Source organism: Ahaetulla prasina, chromosome 2 (assembly GCF_028640845.1).
Source record: "Ahaetulla prasina isolate Xishuangbanna chromosome 2, ASM2864084v1, whole genome shotgun sequence".
NCBI lineage: Eukaryota > Metazoa > Chordata > Lepidosauria > Squamata > Colubridae > Ahaetulla > Ahaetulla prasina.
In genome coordinates this window covers 37,745,820-37,765,180 of record NC_080540.1, presented here as the reverse complement: position 1 = coordinate 37,765,180, position 19,361 = coordinate 37,745,820, and the positions used below count along the sequence as shown (strand labels likewise).

At 40.8% G+C, this 19,361-nt stretch overlaps 1 protein-coding gene across 5 annotated transcripts in view; it reads left to right on the top strand.

The window, feature by feature from the left end:
• ADAMTS9 (ADAM metallopeptidase with thrombospondin type 1 motif 9) overlaps positions 1 to 19,361 on the top strand; it is a 172,313-nt gene that overhangs the window by 13,998 nt on the left and 138,954 nt on the right. For all 5 annotated transcript variants that reach the window (XR_009153439.1, XM_058168996.1, XM_058168995.1 and 2 more), the window contains exon 4: positions 17,551 to 17,840. Coding sequence is in view for 4 of the 5 variants with exons in the window: in XM_058168996.1 (XP_058024979.1) it covers positions 17,551 to 17,840 (290 nt within the window). In the remaining variant the exon portion in view is untranslated. The remainder of the gene's footprint in view (positions 1 to 17,550; positions 17,841 to 19,361) is intronic.

Sequence of the window (19,361 nt, the reverse complement as noted above, 5' to 3'; positions counted from 1 at the left end):
CCCAATAATTAAAATTTACCATACTAAGAAAACCCCGTTTAAAATTAATAAATTTAAACATTAAAATCCCAATTTAAGCCAGCCCTGCGCGGATAAAAAGATGAGTCTTGAGTTCGCGACGAAATGTCCGAAGGTCGGGTATTTGGCGTAAACCCGGGGGAAGTTCGTTCCAGAGTGTGGGAGCCCCCACAGAGAAGGCCCTTCCCCTGGGGGCCGCCAGCCGACATTGTTAGACCATGTAAGAGGATAAAGTATACAGGAGAGAGAATGGTACCTCTCACAAGGCTTTTATTGGTCTTCCAAGGGTTGCTGCTGGACTATGCCATTCTGGTTTCTCTCTTCCAGCTGAATCTGCTCCCTTCTTTGAGATCAGATACAGGAGATTCAGAACAGTTGGAAAGAAACATGGAATCTGGCACAATTCATCAGCAACCCTTGGAAGATTGAAGCAACAGATCCCAGACCTCAACAAGGCAAAGGTAGTTGGAAGGAACCTGGCAAACTGTTTGGAAATTTTTCTTCTCTGTCTTTCTTCCCTCCCACCCCCCACCCCCCCACTTTCAAGTCTTTCATTGTCACTTTGAGTAGAGAGAGAGGGAGATTAGGGCCAACTTTCTTTCCTTTTTTTAAAAAAATGGAATTGCTTGATTTCAGTGGAGGAATTCAATTTTTTTTACTATCGGTTCTGTGGGCATAGTGTGGCTTGGTGGGCGTGGCAGGGGAGAGATCCTGCAAAATCTCCATTCCCACCCCATTCTAGGGGAAGGATACTGCAAAATCCCGATTCCCTGCCCACTCATGAGGGAAGGATATTGCAAAATCACCATTCTCACCCCACTCTGGGGCCAGCCAGAGGTGGTATTTACTGGTTCTCCGAACTACTTAAAATTTCCGCTACCGGTTCTCCAGAACCTGTCAGAACCTGCTGAATAGCAGCCCTGCTTGATTTCCTCTACTTGATTGAATATTTACTTGGAGAACATCAAAAGTTGTTTGCTTCTCGAGAAGAACCAGGTTTCATTATTCAGTTTCTCAGTCATCGCCAGAGCAGAGACTGCTATGCTGGTAACTGCTGGCCTTAAAGATATCTGGGAGCACAATACATACAGACCATCAGATCCTCTTCTTTGAACTTTCTGTCAGAGAGTGGCTTGCTCCAAAAGCACATGGCAGTGGGGAGGAGCAGTGGCTTTTGTCAGCTTCATCACTGTGACTTGCTTGCTGATGTCCTTTTGTGTAGGGTGACTTCATCGGTCACAGATGCCAGCCAACCCGAGACAAAGAAATAATCTCATTGTCACTAGGAAGCTTCCAGGAAGACACTTTGTGTTTATAGCAGTCCCTGAACAAGTTGTGTTTTGCACATGCCTTCTTGCCGGCAAAGGTTGATTGATTAATGGAAACTAATCAAGGAGAGAAGCAACCTAGGACTAAGGAGAAATTTCCTTGACAGTTAGAACAATTAATCAGTGGAACAGTTTGCCTCCAGAAGTTGTGAATGCTCCAACCCTAGAAGTTTTTAAGAAGAGAGTGGACAACCATTTGTCTGAAGTGGTGTAGGGTTCCCTGCTTAAACAGAGGGGTTGGACTTGAAGATCTCCAAGGTCCCTTCCAACTCTGTTATTCTATCTAAAGAAGAACACTGCAAATGCAGAAATTAAAGACTTAAAGACTCATTCATAATAATTCAGCTAAAATCTTGTTGGCCAAGAATTGAATGTAGGTTCATGAGAAATAAAAGGTTTCTCAGATAACTATTAGCTTTTAAATATTTCCTAAATGTAAAAAATAATTTATGTGGTCATTTCCTTATATTTTACTTAGAGGTCTTCTAAGGAAGACATTACATTGGTTCTCTGGAAGGTACTTCCTTTATCCTTTATTTCCTGGCGGATGATAAAAAATACTGACTTTTTCTAAATGGTATTCGGAGAGTTTTTCTTCTTATCTTTTACAGTTCAAAATAGGTTATAAAAATTGCTAATGGGACACCTGCCTCACATGAGGGGAAAAAAATACTCTAGAATTAGATGCAACTTCTCCATCCGATTTAAGAGCAGGAAAATTGAGTAGATGCTTATTTCAGCAGATGGGAAACTATCCAACAATTTCTCAAGGGCAGAACTGCACTAAGTGATACTATTACTGGAGAGGTTCCCACCTTATGTCTTTCCTTGCGCTTTAATTGAAGTGCGGGTAGCTTGGCAGACTACAGACCACTGGAAGGTTGACTGTATGGTGCCAAGAAGGACATTCATATTCTTCGTCCATGTTGTAATTGAATAGGTTCAAAAATACCACACATTACCAACCAGGATCTCTCTACCCTCTTCACTATTGAAAGAATTGCTAAAGCAAAACCTCTTTCCTCAGACAGAGTAAGAGTTGGTAGAGAAAATGCAGCCCACACCTAAAATTGTCTAGGACGAAATTGGCTATCAAAATGTGCTAAATTTCTATCTATCTACATCTACAGTGCACTTACATATATACGGTACATCGTACATATACACTTTGCTTATTTGTTGATTAAATTTCTACACTGCCCATCTCACCTAACTACTAAGTGGTTTACTACGACATAAATCAATATAAACACATTAACAGATTAAAAACGGAGTTAGGAACAAAGCTAAAACATATAAGGTAAAAGTGGAATTGAAAGATTAAAAAAAAAAGCCAAACATTGACAAACAGCGGGAGTAGCTTCAAGTTGCCAGCCATCCTCAAGATTGCATCTTATTCTTAGATATCCATGCTAATTGGCAGAGGTCTTTATATATTTTTACGGAAAATCAGAAGGGTGGGGGCCAGGGGTGAAATCCAGACAGGTTCTGGAGAACGGTAGTGGAAATTTTGAGCAGTTTGGAGAACCGGTAGTGGAAATTTTGAGTAGTTCGGAGAATCGGCAAATACCACCTCTGGCTGTCCCCAGAGTGGGGTGGGAATGGAGATTTTGCAATATCCTTCGCCCAGGAGTGGGGATTTTGCAGTGTCCTTCCCCTGAAGTGTGGTGGGAATGGAGATTTTGCAGGACCCCTGCCACGCCCACCAAGCCACACCACGCCCACCAAGCCACGCCCATAGAACTGGTTGTAAAAAACAATGGATTTCACCACTGGTGGGGGCTCACCTCATCCTCAGAGGATATATCCATCTCCTACCAGTAGCTGGAAAGGACTGGACTAAAAGCCCTGAGGCACTGCTCATAGTAGCGCAAGAGCAGACACTAAACACCATGTCCATAGTAGCAAGGATCTAGCAACTAGACAGGACCCAAAGGGCAGATAATGCAGATCATCAGGAAGAAAGAGTATGAGAAGCTGGAGAAGTACCAGGGGCTCAAAGATGAATTAGGATGTGGAAAATAAAGGTTCCAGTGGTGGTAGGAATCCTAAACAGGGAAAGAGGCTCACACAGTTCCCAGGAACAGCATTAGAGCTCTCTGTCCAGAAGAGTGCGGTGCTAGGAAAAACGAAGATAGTGTTAAGAAGACTCAGACTCCCAGGCTTTTGGTAGAAGATCCAAGTTTGAGGAAGACCCAGACCATCCATTGGGTGAGAAGGGAATTTTTTATGTAGTGCTTCACAGCCCTCTCTAAGAGGTTTACAGAGACAGCACAATTGCCCCCAACAATCTGGGACCTCATTTTCCCAACCTCGGAAGGATGGAAGGCTGAGTCATCCTTGAGCCAGTCAGGATTGAACGCCTGGCAGTGGGCAGAGTTAGCTTGCAAAACTGCATTCTAACCACTGCGCCATGACGACTGTTAATTCTGATTAAATTCCGATTTAATTAAATAAATTTTGATTAAAATAGTGGAAAAAGGGACAGTGAGAAATGCGCCGCACAGAGCGCATTTAAACCAGACTTTGGTTCTCGCTCAGGTCATTGAAAATTAATGGGCCTAGGAAAGTTTATTGTACTTTGTTGATTTAGAGACAGTGTATAATAAAGCGAGTAGCCTTGAATTATGGGATGTTTTCTGCAAATATGGAATTGATGGGTCTTTGTTGAATGTAAGATGGACATAAAGCAAGCATAAGAATAAATAAGACTTCAAATGGTTCAACACTAAGGATGCTGTTAATTGTTTAAAATATTTATGAGTGGGAATACAGAAATTCTAAGGTGTGCCTACGCTAGTAGAAAGGTAGTGGATATGGTGTGGTCTATTGTGAAAAATGCATGTTTCTCAAAAGGAGCTGAATGGCTACATACAGTATAACAATATGCTTTGGCTCACTGTGTTATGTGTTATAATTGAGAATGCCAGGAGGAATATACAAGTAAGCTGAAATGCAGTCGGAATGGGAAAGAGACAGGAATTAATGGACGCTGAATGAATGTAGATTGAATAAACAAATGAGAAACCAACACGAATGAAGAACATTGTGGGGACTTGATCAAACAGAATGAATGAGGACCAGAAGACGAAGCAACAGTGAAGAGTAGAGGGTGGAGGGAAAAGACAGACTGAGGAAGGTGGAGAGGAAGGGACAGGAAGAGTGGAGGGTGGAGGGAAAAGACAGACTGAGGAAAGTGGAGAGGAAGGGACAGATTGAGGAAGGTGGAGAGGAAGGGACAGGAAGAGTGGAGGGTGGAGAGGAAGGGACAGACTGAGGAAGGTGGAGAGGAAGGGATGTGAAGAGTGGAGAGGAAGGGACATACTGAGGAAGGTGGAGAGGAAGGGACAGACTGAGGAAGGTGGAGAGGAAGGGATGTGAAAAGTGGAGAGGAAGGGACAGACTGAGAAAGATAGGGTTATGTGAAGCTGAGATCCTCAGAAAGGGAGGTGAAAAGTTTAAAAGTGATAAATGAACAGGTGTATGGATGAGGTGATGGACAGGTGGATTGTAAGGAGAGGTATGGGGAGGTATAAGCACTGGTGTTTTAGCTATGTTCCATTTCTTTTGCTTATCTCATGCCTTTAATTTCTTTGCTATTCTTCATTCCTTTATTGAATAAATACGGGTAGGCCCCATCTTAAGACCACAACTGAGCCCAACATTTCTCTAGCTAAGCGAGACAGTTGTTCAGTGAGTTTTGCCCCGTTTCGCAACCTATTTTGCCATGATTGTTAAGTGAATTGCTGCAGCTGTTAAGTTAGTAACGTGGTTATTAAGTAAATCTGGCTTTCCCATTGACTTTGCTTGCCAGAAAGTCACAAAAGGTGATCACATGACCCCGGAACAGGGAGTCAAGCTATTCTCCAAAGCAGGGATCTCCAACTTGGTCCCTTTAAGACTTGTGGACTTCAACTCCCAGAGTCCCTCAGCCAGCAAAGCTGGCTGAGGAACTCTGGGAGTTGAAGTCCACAAGTCTTAAAGGGACCAAGGTTGGAGACCCCTGCTCCAAAGCACCTGAGGGCAGGACAAGAAGCAATGGGTAGAAACTAATCAATGAGAGAAGCAACTTAGAACGAAGGAGAAATTTCCTGATAGTTAGAACAATTGATAAGTGGAACAACTTGCCTCCAGAAGTTGTAAATGCTCCAACACTGGAAGTTTTTAAAAAGATGTTGGTTAAACATTTGTCTGATGTAGGGTTTTCTACCCAAACAGGGGGTTGGACTAGAAGACCTCCAAGGTCCCTTCCAACTCTGTTATTCTATTCTATTCTAGTCTAGTCTAGTCTAGTCTAGTCTACACTGCACCCGTCATAAATACGAACCAATTGCCAAGCATCAGAATTTTGATCGCATGACCATGAGGATGCTGCAATTGTTGTAACTGTGAAAAACAGTCGTAAGTCACTTTTTTCAGTGCCGTGGAAACTTCAGACGGTCACTAAATGAACTGTTGTAAATGGAGAACTACCTGTATTGATTAACCCAAGAGAGAGAAACGTTCAGATCAAGACAGATCAAGAATTCACAGTATGCAGATTCCAAAGTCAGGTCAGGCATAGGGAAACGAAAAGAGGATAGCTTTTAAAATGGAAGGGAACATAATTTGTGCCGATCCCTGTTCCTTTTTAAGATGAGAAAGAAAATCTTACCTGATGAATTTCCCGTGACTCACAGATAACTTTTGGCGCTATTTCAAAGTCACATTTCCACCCATCAGAGCTGGGGCTCCTTCCTTCCTGCCTCCCCACTTTCCTCTTGGCTTAATAGAACACTTCCTGTTTCCAGGTCAAGTCCTTAGAGGGTCTAGGTGTGTCACACGGCAATGACGGGGGAAAAATGGGTAAAAGGAACATAGAGAGAACAGATGGGAAACACACGGCGTGTCTTGCCTGTATCACATCAGGGTGTGACTGATCTCTCGCCTTCAGGTTCCTATCAATCAAAGGGATGTGCGTGTCTCAGTTGAGCACCAGAGAACTAGCCTGGTGTGGGAACTTCATGTGGTTACAGTGCTTTCCATTGATCGCCAGGATTTCAGCCCACAAGATTAAATAGCATATATGCAAGACAAATAAGTGCAGGGGAATTTGCCCTCCGTTGAAAGGACAGTCAATTTTAGCCTTTAATTATCCCACATAGCTCTCTGGTGGTAGCCAAGTTCAGACAGTATCCTTTGCCACCCCAATCTGGAGAAATTTGGGCATTGGCTGTAGTAGGTGCTTCTGGCTGCCAGACATATATTTTGTGATTGAACTACTGTTTGTAGCATGCACATAGTAGATCTTGGAATTTAAATCTTGTTTTGATCGTAATAAATCAATCTGAATTGCCAGCTACAAAAGATGCAGTTGACGTTTCTGTTCTTTTTTAAGTTCATCGCGCCTGCAGCTTTGGAGCTTGTCAACAATAAATATTGCACGCTGGTAATTCTGATGTGTTAAGATCTGGTTGCAACAGCACAGAACTGAATGTAGCTACCAGTGGAGTCTTCTAGTCATAAGCTCAAATTGGTGCCAATTGTAATTCTTTATGCCAGCATCCCTGTTGAGTGGGTCTTTCAGATCTGAGCTTCAAATAACTCTGATCTAAACATTTCCAGTTATTGTAGGGAGGGGAAGTGAAGGGGACAGCCAGGAGAAGGTGGGGATTGGGAACTTAAAAATAACTTTAATAAAGAAAGGAAATTTCTCATAGCAGATTTTAGGAGCTGGGTCTTTCCTGAGTTGTTGAGGTAGGATGCTGAGAAGGGAATTAAGATTTGCTTAATGATAAAGAAAGGGGGACTAGTTAAAAGGTCAAGAATTAGGTTTCTATTGCTAGAGATAAGAGTGGTATCAAGCCATAGCACTATGAAACACAGGATGTTCATTTCATATCCTCTTATAGTCTGGTTTAATAGTTCCTCACAGATTTTCCTACAGGATATATCAGAAGGTGACTTCAATCAATCACACTTAAAGGAAACTCTGAATTCATGGGTCAGGTTATCATAGATAACAGATTCCATTGAATTCTGTGGTTTTACTCTAAACCTGATTTCTCCATGGACCTTTTTCATTATTAGCAAAATTAGTACTAATGCAATTTATTTTGTTTAATCTGCCAAGTTGGCTGTTAGAGTATACCTCTGCCTTTCTGGGTTCTGTTGTCTTGATTCTATTGCTTCTCAGAATACCAAGACATCCAAATGAATTAGTACTGAGTTAGATTTATGACCATCACATCTTACAACCACGATAGGCAGGCTCCATTACTGCTGTATGTCGAGGGCTATCTTCACCAGTTTTGGGGCTTAGCTTCTGCATGCTGTGGGTGTATAGAGAATGAAGTGGGCTACATATAGTAGAATATAAATGTGTCAGAACGTTGGAATATTGACTGGGGAATTCTGGGAATTGAGTCCACACATCTCAAAGATATCAAGATTGGGAATTACCACTCTAGATGGTCAGGTGACTAGGATCAAGCATGTTAAAGTATATGGTTTGTTTGGTTGTGGCTTATGTTAGCATGTTTGCTTGTGGCTTGTAGTATAATATGGCTCAGTCATCAGAGAAGGGCTCATATAGTTCTATGTTTCTGTGGAATCTTAAAGATCTGCTGCACTTGTTTCAGAAGCACGAAGCACTTCCAAGTTGAAAGGATTGGGCTATGACATCACCCTGGAGATGCCCAGTTGGAGCCTTTCATGTCCCTGGCTGGAGCTGGAGCAAAGGACGGGAGCTCATCCCACTCCATGGCAACAGTCAGGGTCTTGAACATGGGCTTGCTAACCTCCAAACCAGCCTCCTAATCACACAAGCCATTTCATAGTGATACAATTTCTACACTTCCTTTTCCTGAGACATGATCATGTCCCTGAGCTTTTGTGGGAGAATGGTTCAGGAATGCTTCACATCCTGTAACTTCTACAACCTGTGCACAACAACAAGACTTTGCATTGTCAAGGAGCTGGCTACAAAATGGCAAAATCATGTTTATATTGTTTTTAATTAAATATACTTAGGTTTAAAGATGATCTGATGTGACCAGATACACTGGGGCTACATTTTCCAAACTGAATTCCAGTCCAGCTTAGTACATTAGCCAGTAGCCAATTCTAGGAGTGAAATCCTAGGAGCGTATAGGGAAGGTCTCAGAGAAGAAGTATTTCTAGCAGAACTTGAAAAAAATTAATAAGCAAGAGTCGTGTCATCATACCATTTTTTCCGCTTCATAATATTTTATAGTTCTATTATCAGTAACTTTTATGCACACAGCCCAATGACACATTGGTAAGAAAATTAAGGGATAATAAACTGTACAAGGGGATGATAGAATTACAGATTCTACCTCAACTTATCACGGTTCATTTAGAGACCGTTCGAAGTTACGACGTCACTGAAAAAAGTGATTTATCACTGTTTTTCACCTTGTGACCGTTTCAGCATCCCCATGATCACACGATCAAAATTCTGGTGATGAACCAGTTGCCAGTTGCTCTGGCAACTGGTACATATTTATGACAGTTGCAGTTTCCAAGGGTCACACGCTTACCTTTTGCGACTTTCTGACAAGCAAAGTCAATGGGGAAGCCAGATTCACTTAACAGCGGTGTTGCTAACTGAACGGCTGCGGTGATTCACTTAATAACTGTGGCAAGGTTGCAAAATGGGGCAAAATTCCCTTAGCAACTGACTCACCTAGCAATAATAATTCTGGACTCAGTTGTGGTTGTCAGTCTGTATACCAGTGAATGCTTGAATTTTACTTTATTTTATTTCTGTAAAACTAGGAATGCAATCCCTATATATACTTAGGAGTAAATTGCATTGCACATAGTGAGGCTTATCTCCAACTAAACACGGATTGGATCACACAATTGCAGTTTCCTTCAATTTTCTACTGCTAGAATTATTTCATTTTGTTTTCTCCCTACCTGTGGGCCTGTACACAGTCTTCCTTTCCTTCTCCCCCACATATTGCATTGAGGAAGTGTTCTTTTTAATGAGCTGTTTCTGGTCCTTTCTTCTTCAGCTTCCTGAATGATTTTCAACTTGGGGTTTGGCCTTTCCTTGCTTGGCTTCCTTCGTTTTTGTTCTTGGTTTCACCTTTATATTTTTCAAATGTGTCATATAAGTGGCCTCCTCTTCCCTGCACAACATTTTCCTGTTGACCTTTCTTTGGTCTTCAGGGGTGGTTAAGGAGAGCAACGGTCTCCTTTGGTCTCTGCAGTGGCTGATAAGGTGATTTCTCATATATTAAGGAACAAGGTCAAAGGCTGAATCCCGGTGTGTCTGGTGTGGCTGCCTGCACGCCTCGGCCCTTTGCAGAGGCCAGGGATTCCTGATCGAGGTGAAATGTTCACCCGAGGCCCAGAGCTCTAGTGACCCCGCATTACTCATCTCGTTTGTGAGTAGGAAAGCGATCAGATTTCCCTTTTCTTGAGAAGAGCCAAAAGGGAATTACAATCGGAGGAGAAAAGGCTTTCCGCCGATTCCTGGAGTTGTTCTTAACATGGGGGCAGTTTCTGGGACCCTACGGGGGACCTGACGCCAACATCTTTCTTCCCTTTTCAATAGTGACTGGTCAGGTGAAGTGTGGGTGACAGAAGTGTTAAAGGCTTTTGTCTGAGGTCCTTTGTCCCCTCGCTTCAATGCACACCACAACTCTTTGAAGCTTAAACGCATGAAGAAATCACCTCATACTTGATCTCTCTCCCTCCCTCTCTCTCTCTCCTATGTGAAGTATAAATCAGATTCTTATATACTTGCATCAGATGTGGTTTGACTAATTTAGATCTATATACACAGAGAGAGCCTGACAGCTGACTTATGCACATTGCTTTCCTTCTAAAAGGTAAACAGCATGCAGGATTGTGATAAACAATACAGAAACAAAGCTAAATTGAACGTCAAACCATGGGCAAGAGTAGGGTGGGCAATCTTTTATAGACAGGAGTTTTACAATACTTGTGGGCAGTCCCTGAGCTCAAGCCAGTCATTACTCTCTTTCCTTTGTTGTTGTTGGTTGTGAAGTCGTGTCCGACCCATCGCGTTTGACCCATATCCAACCCATGGACAATGTTCCTCCAGGCCTTCCTGTCCTCTACCATCCTCTGGAGTCCATTTAAGCTTACACCTACTGCTTCAGTGACTCCATCCAGCCACCTGCTTTTCTGTCGTCCCCTTCTTCTTTTTCCCTCAATCTTTCCCAGTCTCTTTCCTTCCTCCTTGCCATAGATAGTGTCTATGTACTTAGAAGTCTATCTTTCTCTCCATACCATATAGCAGCATGTTGTCTGGGTCACATTTGTTGGGGAAAGCGCCCGCTTGCAAAATTGCAATCCTGTTTACATTTCACTTTCACAACTCTTTTGCAGCCTTTAAATGGAATTGAGAATTTAAATGCTTCCCTATACATTTTTTATGATCCACTTGTTCGCTCACAGCTTCCCAACACAGAAAGCTTCCAGATTGTTGTTTTTTGTTAAATCAACAAACAAAGGAATACAGTATGTAAAAATTGTGAGGGAGAGGGTACTGCACGTGGCCAGTTTGTTTCATTTGTGCTTCAGTGTGGAGTGGCAGCTTCATGTCACTTCTAAACTGGTGGGGGGTTTTTTCTTCCTCATCTCCTGTTGACCAATTGGACTAGAAGATAAGCAGCAATTGCAAGATTAACAGAAATGAAGAATATTGTGGAGTGATTTCAAATTGCTTTTTGAGAGGTTGAAGTGTGTGGAAATTTCTGCAGCAATAATATTGAGATCTGTTCCCAGCTTTGCACTCTCAGTTTTGGAGGTCATGTTGGGAATGAATAGTCTTTGGTCCTCATACTTAGCTGTGCATTTAAGCAATAGAAATGGGAGACTCCGTGAGTGACCCCATTAAGTCTGGGTTGAAATACATTAGCAGAATGAGCAAAAGTTGAATTACTGTAGCCTGCATTACAGTATTGTATTATCTACCTGGAGTTTTGGGGAGGGCTGGAGGCAAGGTGAAGTAATGGCAATATGGAATAAGTTTCCACTATCTTTAATGTTAGCAGCTTTCATTAGCTGTAATCAAAAGGACCTTTGAAATAATGAAAACTATCTGTAATGGAAGCATTTAGAGATAAGCTGAAATGAATAGACATCTTTGTTGGTATGGATGTTTTAGGACTAGTCCTACCAGAAGTGAAGTAAGAGTTGGGTTTCATAGTGGCATAAACTCTCAGTCAATTAATAACATAATGCAGAGTAGCCTATAAAGAAAGGAAAACTCTCATCACCTGTTTTCTTTATATTTTCTTTTCACAACATTTATGATTATATGGATGTGATGGTTCTAGACAACTTGAGTCAAGATTGAAATGGCACATGCTTAACTTGGTTAATAACAAGCATATGCTATCGTTCCTACATCACAGACTTAAAAATAAAATTACAAAGATACAGATAGTCCTCGATTTGCAACTATTCATTTAGTGACCATATGAAGTTACAACAGCACTGGAAAAAAGTGACTGATGACCGTTTTCACAGTTACAACCCTTGCAGTGACGTGATCAAAATTCAGGCGCTTGGGAACTTGGATGTATTTATAAGTTGCATTGTTCCGGTGTCCTGTAACCAACTTTTCTAACCTTCCCATTCGGCTTCCATCAAGCAAAGTCAATGAGGAAGCCAAATCCTCATTAACAATTGTGTGATTCTCTTAAAAATGCAGTGATTTGCTTAACAACTGTGGCAAAAAGGTTGTAAAATGGAGCAGAACCTTGCTTAGTAATGGAAATTTTGGGCTCAATTATGGTCATAAAATCAAGGACTACCTGTATCTATGGCTGACAGAGAAAAACCGCTTCAGGAGCTGATTCTGAATGGACTCTCTCTGCCTTGGACTCCTGCCTTCTATGAGAACATACAATTGCTAAACAGTGTCAGAGGACAAATAAAGGAGAATGGATGATCCTTCTCAAAGAGTTGATTGAAAATGTGAGATTTTCATTTTTCCCAGTCACTAGCTTTTCTCCTGGCAAAATTTTCTTCCTTAAATTGTTAAAGCATGGATAAGAAACAATAAGAAAAGATTTGGAAAGCGAAACGTCGCCAAGACACTTCCAATTTTATACAGGAAAAAACCCGAACAACCAAAGACCTACATACAAACACCCGTGAAAACCTCAGAAAACTATATATATATATATAGTTATATTCTATAACTATAGTTATAGTTATATTCTATAACTATATATATATATAACTATATATATATAGTTATATTATATATATATTCCCTGGCATGGAGATAAAATTACCAGTGCATCTGTCCAAATTGGGAAGTTGAGCGTCTCTCCCATGTGAGATTTGGTGGGAGGTAGGACATAAGATTATGGAATAGTCTGCTTCCAGGGATCTGGTAGCACCCTCCCTGGTGGTATTTAAGCTAGCAGTAAAGACGGGATTATTTCATAAAATGTTTAATGTATAGTATTGCTGAGATATGGATTCTGAGGGAGATTTGATTACATTATGGTTTTAATTGTTTGAATGGTTTTATGAATAATCTGTAAACCATCAGGAGACTACATAGAATTAAAGGTAAAGGTTCCCCCACACATATGTGCTAGTTGTTCCCGACTCTAGGGGGCGGTGCTCATCTCCGCTTCAAAGCCGAAGAGCCAGCATTGTCCGAAGATGTCTCCGTGGTCATAAACTACTATGACTAAATGGCAAAGGCTCACAGAATGCTGTTACCTTCCCACCAAAGATGGTCCCTATTTTTTCTACTTGAATTTTTTCCGTCCTTTCGAACTGCTAGGTTGGCAGGAGCTGGGACAGGTTGGCGGGAGCTCACCCTGTTACGCAGCACTAGGGATTTGAACTGCTGAACTGCCAACCTTTCGATTGACAAGCTCAGCTTCTTAGCCATTGAGCCACCACATCCCTATATATAGCCGCATCCCTATATATAGCCACATAGAATTGTCAATGTACGAATATTGCAAACCAATCAATCAATCACACAGTAGAGGAGAGAGAAGTTTTGGCTGTTTCTTAATTCTCACTTTTCTCTCTGCTGTCCTGGCCTCTGCTATCTAGTTAAATTCACAAAGCATGTAGTAGTATCTCTAAACCTGGATTAACAATGTGCACTTTGTGTAACAGTATAACCCAGCTTAGAAGACCATGGGAGATGAAGTTGTGGCAGTTGCTTTGATCGAGGGATTATGCATAGTGCAAACATGCATAGTATAATGTTTTCCAAGGTACAATGGGGAAAGCTCAAGTTATTTGGGTTAAATGCCATATTTGACAGCCAACATGTATGAGAATTAGCTATGGTAATGAAGAAACTGAATCTGTGGTTTTTGTTCCTATCTTATACTTTCCCATATCCTTGTCAATAATGACGACTGTAAATTTCCACTCCAACCTAAATAACCAGCTCTGGTGTCTTTTCCATATTTCTGGCTATATTTCCATTTATCCACTTAGCCAGACCTTATTATATGTTAATCCAGACCTTGTAAAACCCAGAATTTGCACAGAATTCATTTTTTTCTCTTATAGGCCTTCAATAGGCCTTTCCTGAGTTCACTTCCAACCATAGGTGGCCAGCAGAATAACAGAATAATAAAGTTGGAAGGGACCTTGGAGATCTTCTAGTCCAACCCCCTGTTCAAGCAGAAAACTCTGTTTCACACAAATGATTGTCCAGTCCCTTCTTAAACACCTCCAATGTTGAAGCACCCACAGTTTCCATAGGCAAGTCGTTCCACTAGTTAATTGCTCCCACTATCTGGAAATTTCTCTTGAATTCTAGGTTGCGTCTCTCCTTGGTTAGTTTCCGTCCACTGCTTCTTCTCCTGCCCTCAGGTGTTTTGGAAAATAGCTTGATTCCTTCTTCTTTGTGGCAGCCCCTGAGATATTGGAACACTGCTATCATATTACCCCTAGATCTTCTTTTCATTAAACTAGACTCACATTAAACTAGGACTCACTGGAGAAGAGCCTAATGCTGGGAAAGATTGAGGGCAAAAGAAAAAGGGGATGACAGAGAACGAGGTGGCTGGATGGAGTAACTGAAGCAGTAGGCATGAGTTTAAATGGACTCCAGAGGATGGTAGAGGACAGGAAGGCCTGGAGGAATGTTGTCCATGGGGTCGCGATGGGTTGGACACCACTTCGCAACTAACAACAAAAGACATACCCAATCCCAGCAACCATTCGTCATATGTTTTAGCCTCCAGTTCCCTAATCATCTTTGATGCTCTTCTTTGCACTCTTTCTAAAGTCTCAAACATCTTTTTTATATCATGGTGACCAAAACTGGATGTTATATTCCTAGTGTGGTCTTTTAAAGAGGTATTAACATTTCATGTGATCTTAATGCTATCCTTCTATTAATGCAGCCTAGGACAGGTGTTGGCTTTTTTTGGTAGCTGCTGCACACTGCTGGCTCGGATTTGTGCTTCTAATTCAAAATCCTTTCAGTCAAAGCTGCTGCTTCCTCTTCCATCAGCAGAACAATGTGGGGACATTCCCACTGTAGGAATTCAGATCAGGGGTCTCCGATGTTGGCAAGTTTAAAGCTTGTGGACTTGAAATCCACAGGTCTTAAAAGTTGCCAGTGTTGGATACCCCTGTTTAGGTCCAATTAGATCCAAGATGCTTCTAGTTAAGGACAGACTCTACACTTTGACTTCCTTGCTTTTCCAATAAAGATTCATAACAGGCCTATTTTAGAATCTGCGTTAAACAAGAACCATACAGATTACTCCAGGCATGTTCCTGACTTTTGTATGCAAGTCTTGTAATCCAGTTTATTGCTGCCACATCCCCAGTGTACTGAGACACAGTGAAGGTACATTTGTTACAGTTCTAAATAAAGGCAATATCATTTGAGATTCCCCATCATTTTCCATCTACACTGTGTGCAATTGCCTGAAGGAACATTAGTTAACAAACAATCAGCTCTGCGAAAGCCTTTTGAAATAACTAATTCCCTCCTTATTGTATTTAGCCCTGAGGTAGCTGAGTCAAGGTTACTATAGAAATTCTTCTCCCGCACAGACCTGAAACCAAGTTTACACTTATTTTTCATGTTTGGTAATAGAAAAATGCTAGTTTCTGAAGCACTAGTTTAATAATGGAAGTGAAAGAGTCAGAGGTACTAAGAATTTGTGATTTTCATCCCATAACAGTTTAGCACCTTGGCAACTTGAAATGTGAGGACTTCAAATCCCAGTATTCCCCAGCCAACCTGAGTTGAATCTAACACATGTCAAAGTTGACAAGGTTGAGAGACATTGATTTAGCATAACAACTCTTATTGGGCACAGGGATTATGTGATTTGCCATATAGCTCGGATATCTTGTGTTTTTAAAGATTTCTAGACCTGATGCTGTTTTGTTTGAACTATGGTGCCCAACTTTATTCTTACCTATTTTTTTTGTCTTTCTGTATTTGTTTTGATAGAAGTAATATTCTGTTTACTGGTGCTGAAATTAAAAAAAAAAAGCTGGGCAGATTATCTTCTGTTAAATCATTTTTTAAGAAACAAGCTTTGATTTACACTGTAGGAACCAATGAAAAATAGTCTCACTATTTTCCATTGGTTCCTACAGTGATTAATGACAGAGAGTAATTGGAAACTATTAGTGAATGTGGTTGCTAATTTTATTTGACATTCAAGAATGAGAGTTATCGAATAGATACAGAGGTATACGTTCAGATTTTCCCCCCTATATCATATGACTTTGAATGTTTCTCAACCTTGACAACTTCTAAGATATGTGGACTTCACATAATTCCCCAGCCAGCATTCCCTTCCTTTGGTAGCTGGGGAATTTTGGGAGTTGAAGTCCATACATCTTAAAGTTGCCAAGGTTGAGAAATACTGGTGTAGACTCAATTCAACTATTTAAAAATTGAACAGTAGCTATTTATATTACTTAAGTTTGTTTTCTATAAACACTTAAGTTGCTTTTTCAAAAGGCAACTAGACCTTGTTTTTCCTTGAACATGATTTGCTTCTCATCCAAGAAGCTTCTTCAGTTCTAACTGTCTGTAGAAAAGTAGTACAATTTTGAAAGGTGAATGGTTTGGTAATTGCATTATTATTATATTGAATAGTTCATTTATATGTTTCTTTTTAACATTTTCCCTGGTTTTGTCGCTTTCTTATCCTTTTTTTTAGTCAGTTTAGTTTACATTTTCTTTTTGAGCATATACTTTATTATATAACAGTTTAGGTTTTGTCTGAAGTAGATTTGTTATCAATTCTAATTAACATGCAAAATCTTTTAAGGGAATTTAACTATAGTGCACCATGACTTCTTTTAAAAACTATAGATTTTGACAGCCAATGCATGCGTTTTGTTTCATAAATACATTTGGAAAAATTGTCAAACATTCTCTATTTTTCTCATTTCTCCACTTAAATGCCTGGTTTTGAGCATGAGCTGAAGTGGTGCAGTGGTTAGAGTACAGCACTGCAGGCTACTTTAGCTGACTGTAGCTGTAATTCGGCAGTTCAAATTTAACCAGGTCAAGGTTAACTCAGCCTTCCAGCCTTCCGAGGTTGGTAAAATGAGGAGCCAGATTCTTGGGGGAAATATGCTGACCCTGCAAACCAGCGGTTCTGTGGGTCGCAACCCCGTTGGGGGTCGAATGACGATTTGCCAGGGGTCGCCTAAGGCCATCGGAAATATGGGAAGTATACTTGCGAGTCGAAGAATCGCGCTCCAGTGGTTGACTCCACAAGCAATCACTCCCAATCGCTAGCCTAATCTGGCTTCAGGAGCGATAAACTTAATAGGGGAGGAGTCTCCGCTTTAATGCCTCCGTCCTCAAGGCAATCGCAAGCAGTTCAGATCGCTAGCCAATACGGCTTCAGGCGCGATAAATTCAAAAAAACAGTTTGCCGCTTTTTTCCCCCTTCTGCGGCTGCTGAGGCGCGCTGAGATAGCTGCGAAAATAATTTTATGGTTGGGGTCGCCACATTGTGGGGAATTGTATTAAAGGGGTCACAGCACTATAAAGGTTGAGAACCACTGCTGTAAACTGCTTAGAGTGGGCTGTAAAAGCACTATGAAGCAGTATATAAGTCTAAGTGCTATTGCTATGTTATTTTGTTTATTTTACCAAGAACATGCAAAGTTTAGATTGGGGTTTTTGTGTGTTACTAAGGTATCTTGTGGAGAATACTGACCGCTTTATTTCCTTTTAAAGCTGCAGGGCATGGGAAAAATCACAGAAACCCTAAAAGACAAAACAGGGCAAAGGAGTGGCCCCCCAATAGCGTATTGTCTGACATAGAGGCTTTGAAACTTGACTTAGGGCAATTTCCTGCACCCAGTAAAAACAACACTGGCAACATAAGGAAAAAAAGTAGTCCACGAAGAATCAAACGATTTCTCTCCTATCCTCGATATGTGGAAGTTATGGTGGTGGCAGACAGCCGAATGGCTTCATACCATGGAACTAATCTTCAGCACTACATTTTGACATTAATGTCCATAGTAAGTATTAAAATTTATTTATTTTATTTATTTATGTGTATCCTGCCATTAATATTTTTATAAGTTACTCAAGGCAGCAAATATACCTAATACTCCTTCCTCGTCCTATTTTCCCCACAACAACAGTCCTATGAGATGGGTTGGGCTGACAGAGTTTGCCCAAGCTCGCTCCATTAAGTTTCATGGCTAAGGTGGAATTAGAACTCACGGTCTCCCAGTTTTTAGCCTAGTACCTTAATCAATAGATGAGACTGACTCTCTCTCTATTGCTGTGCACTTCCACTGTGCTCTGAAATGTTATACTTGCACACTAACCAAACTGAGTGGGTCACCTATGTTAGTCTTTTTCCTTCTATTGGCCTCTAAATGTAGAACATGATTACCCACAGTGAAATAGTTCTTCGGTGTAGAACCTGACTACCCATGGTGGAATAGTTCTTCGGTGTAGAACTTGACTACCCATGGTTGAATGGTTTGGAAGACTCCTGGTTTGGAATTCTGATTTGGAATCATGATCTGATAGGTCAAAGGGAGCCTCCCAAGATACAGCCAATTCTCTTTGTAGAGGGTGCTTACCATACACAGAACTCATGTCAAGAAAATGACTGTGCAATTGTGAACATGCTAAACTCCTGGATTTTTTCCATTGCATTCTGTGGGCAGTTCTTCTGGGGGAGTTCTGAAAGCAGCATTCATCTTGAGTCCAGAAATTCCCACTCCAAACAATGAAATTACTTGCTGAAATAGTTCATTATTTCTATGTCCAAACTATTCTGTAAGATCCTGGAAGCTACATATCTTTACATTCAGGACTTTTGTTTACAAATGTATATAGTTTTGCATATTGAGGTAAGTCTTGGTATATGAAAACAACCTATTTTTGTGTGGTCTCTGTTTTTTCCCAGACTTATAATTACTAAATCGCCTAAGCAATTTTTCCCAGAGAACAGTGATTTCTGAAAAAAAACAAAACAAAGCAAAACAAAACATAAACCCCACAAACAAACAAAAAACCCAAAAATCTTTTTTATTTTTTCCCCTCCATAAAATGTTTTAGAGTATTTTGGTGCATTATATAAACAAAGAACATTTTTTTTCTATGTTATCTTTTAAATCTGCGCTATGCTTCTTAAGCCACTAGATTTTTGCTAGATTCCTCATTTCAACTTTAGATTTCCTTTTGGCTTTAAAGTAGATTTTTCATGGCTTTTCCTTCCTGACCACCAAGAAGGTGATTTATGCTTTATGACTGTAAAAGCTGCGCTTCCAGCACCTGTATGGCTGTCAAAGAGAGGATATATAAATAATATCAGTTAAGGAAGATAATACCAGCCTGGATAGGGAAGATTGTCAATCAGTCTGGTAGCCCAGGGCTGTTTTCCGTCTGTGCTTGCTTACTGAAAGGAAAAAAGTTATATCCAGTTCCAATCTTGGTTGCCTGCTGCTTTATGGTGCAGCATTTCCTTCTGTGTAACTTCCACTTTTTGCTTCCTTGTATATTTGTTAATACCAATTTTTCAA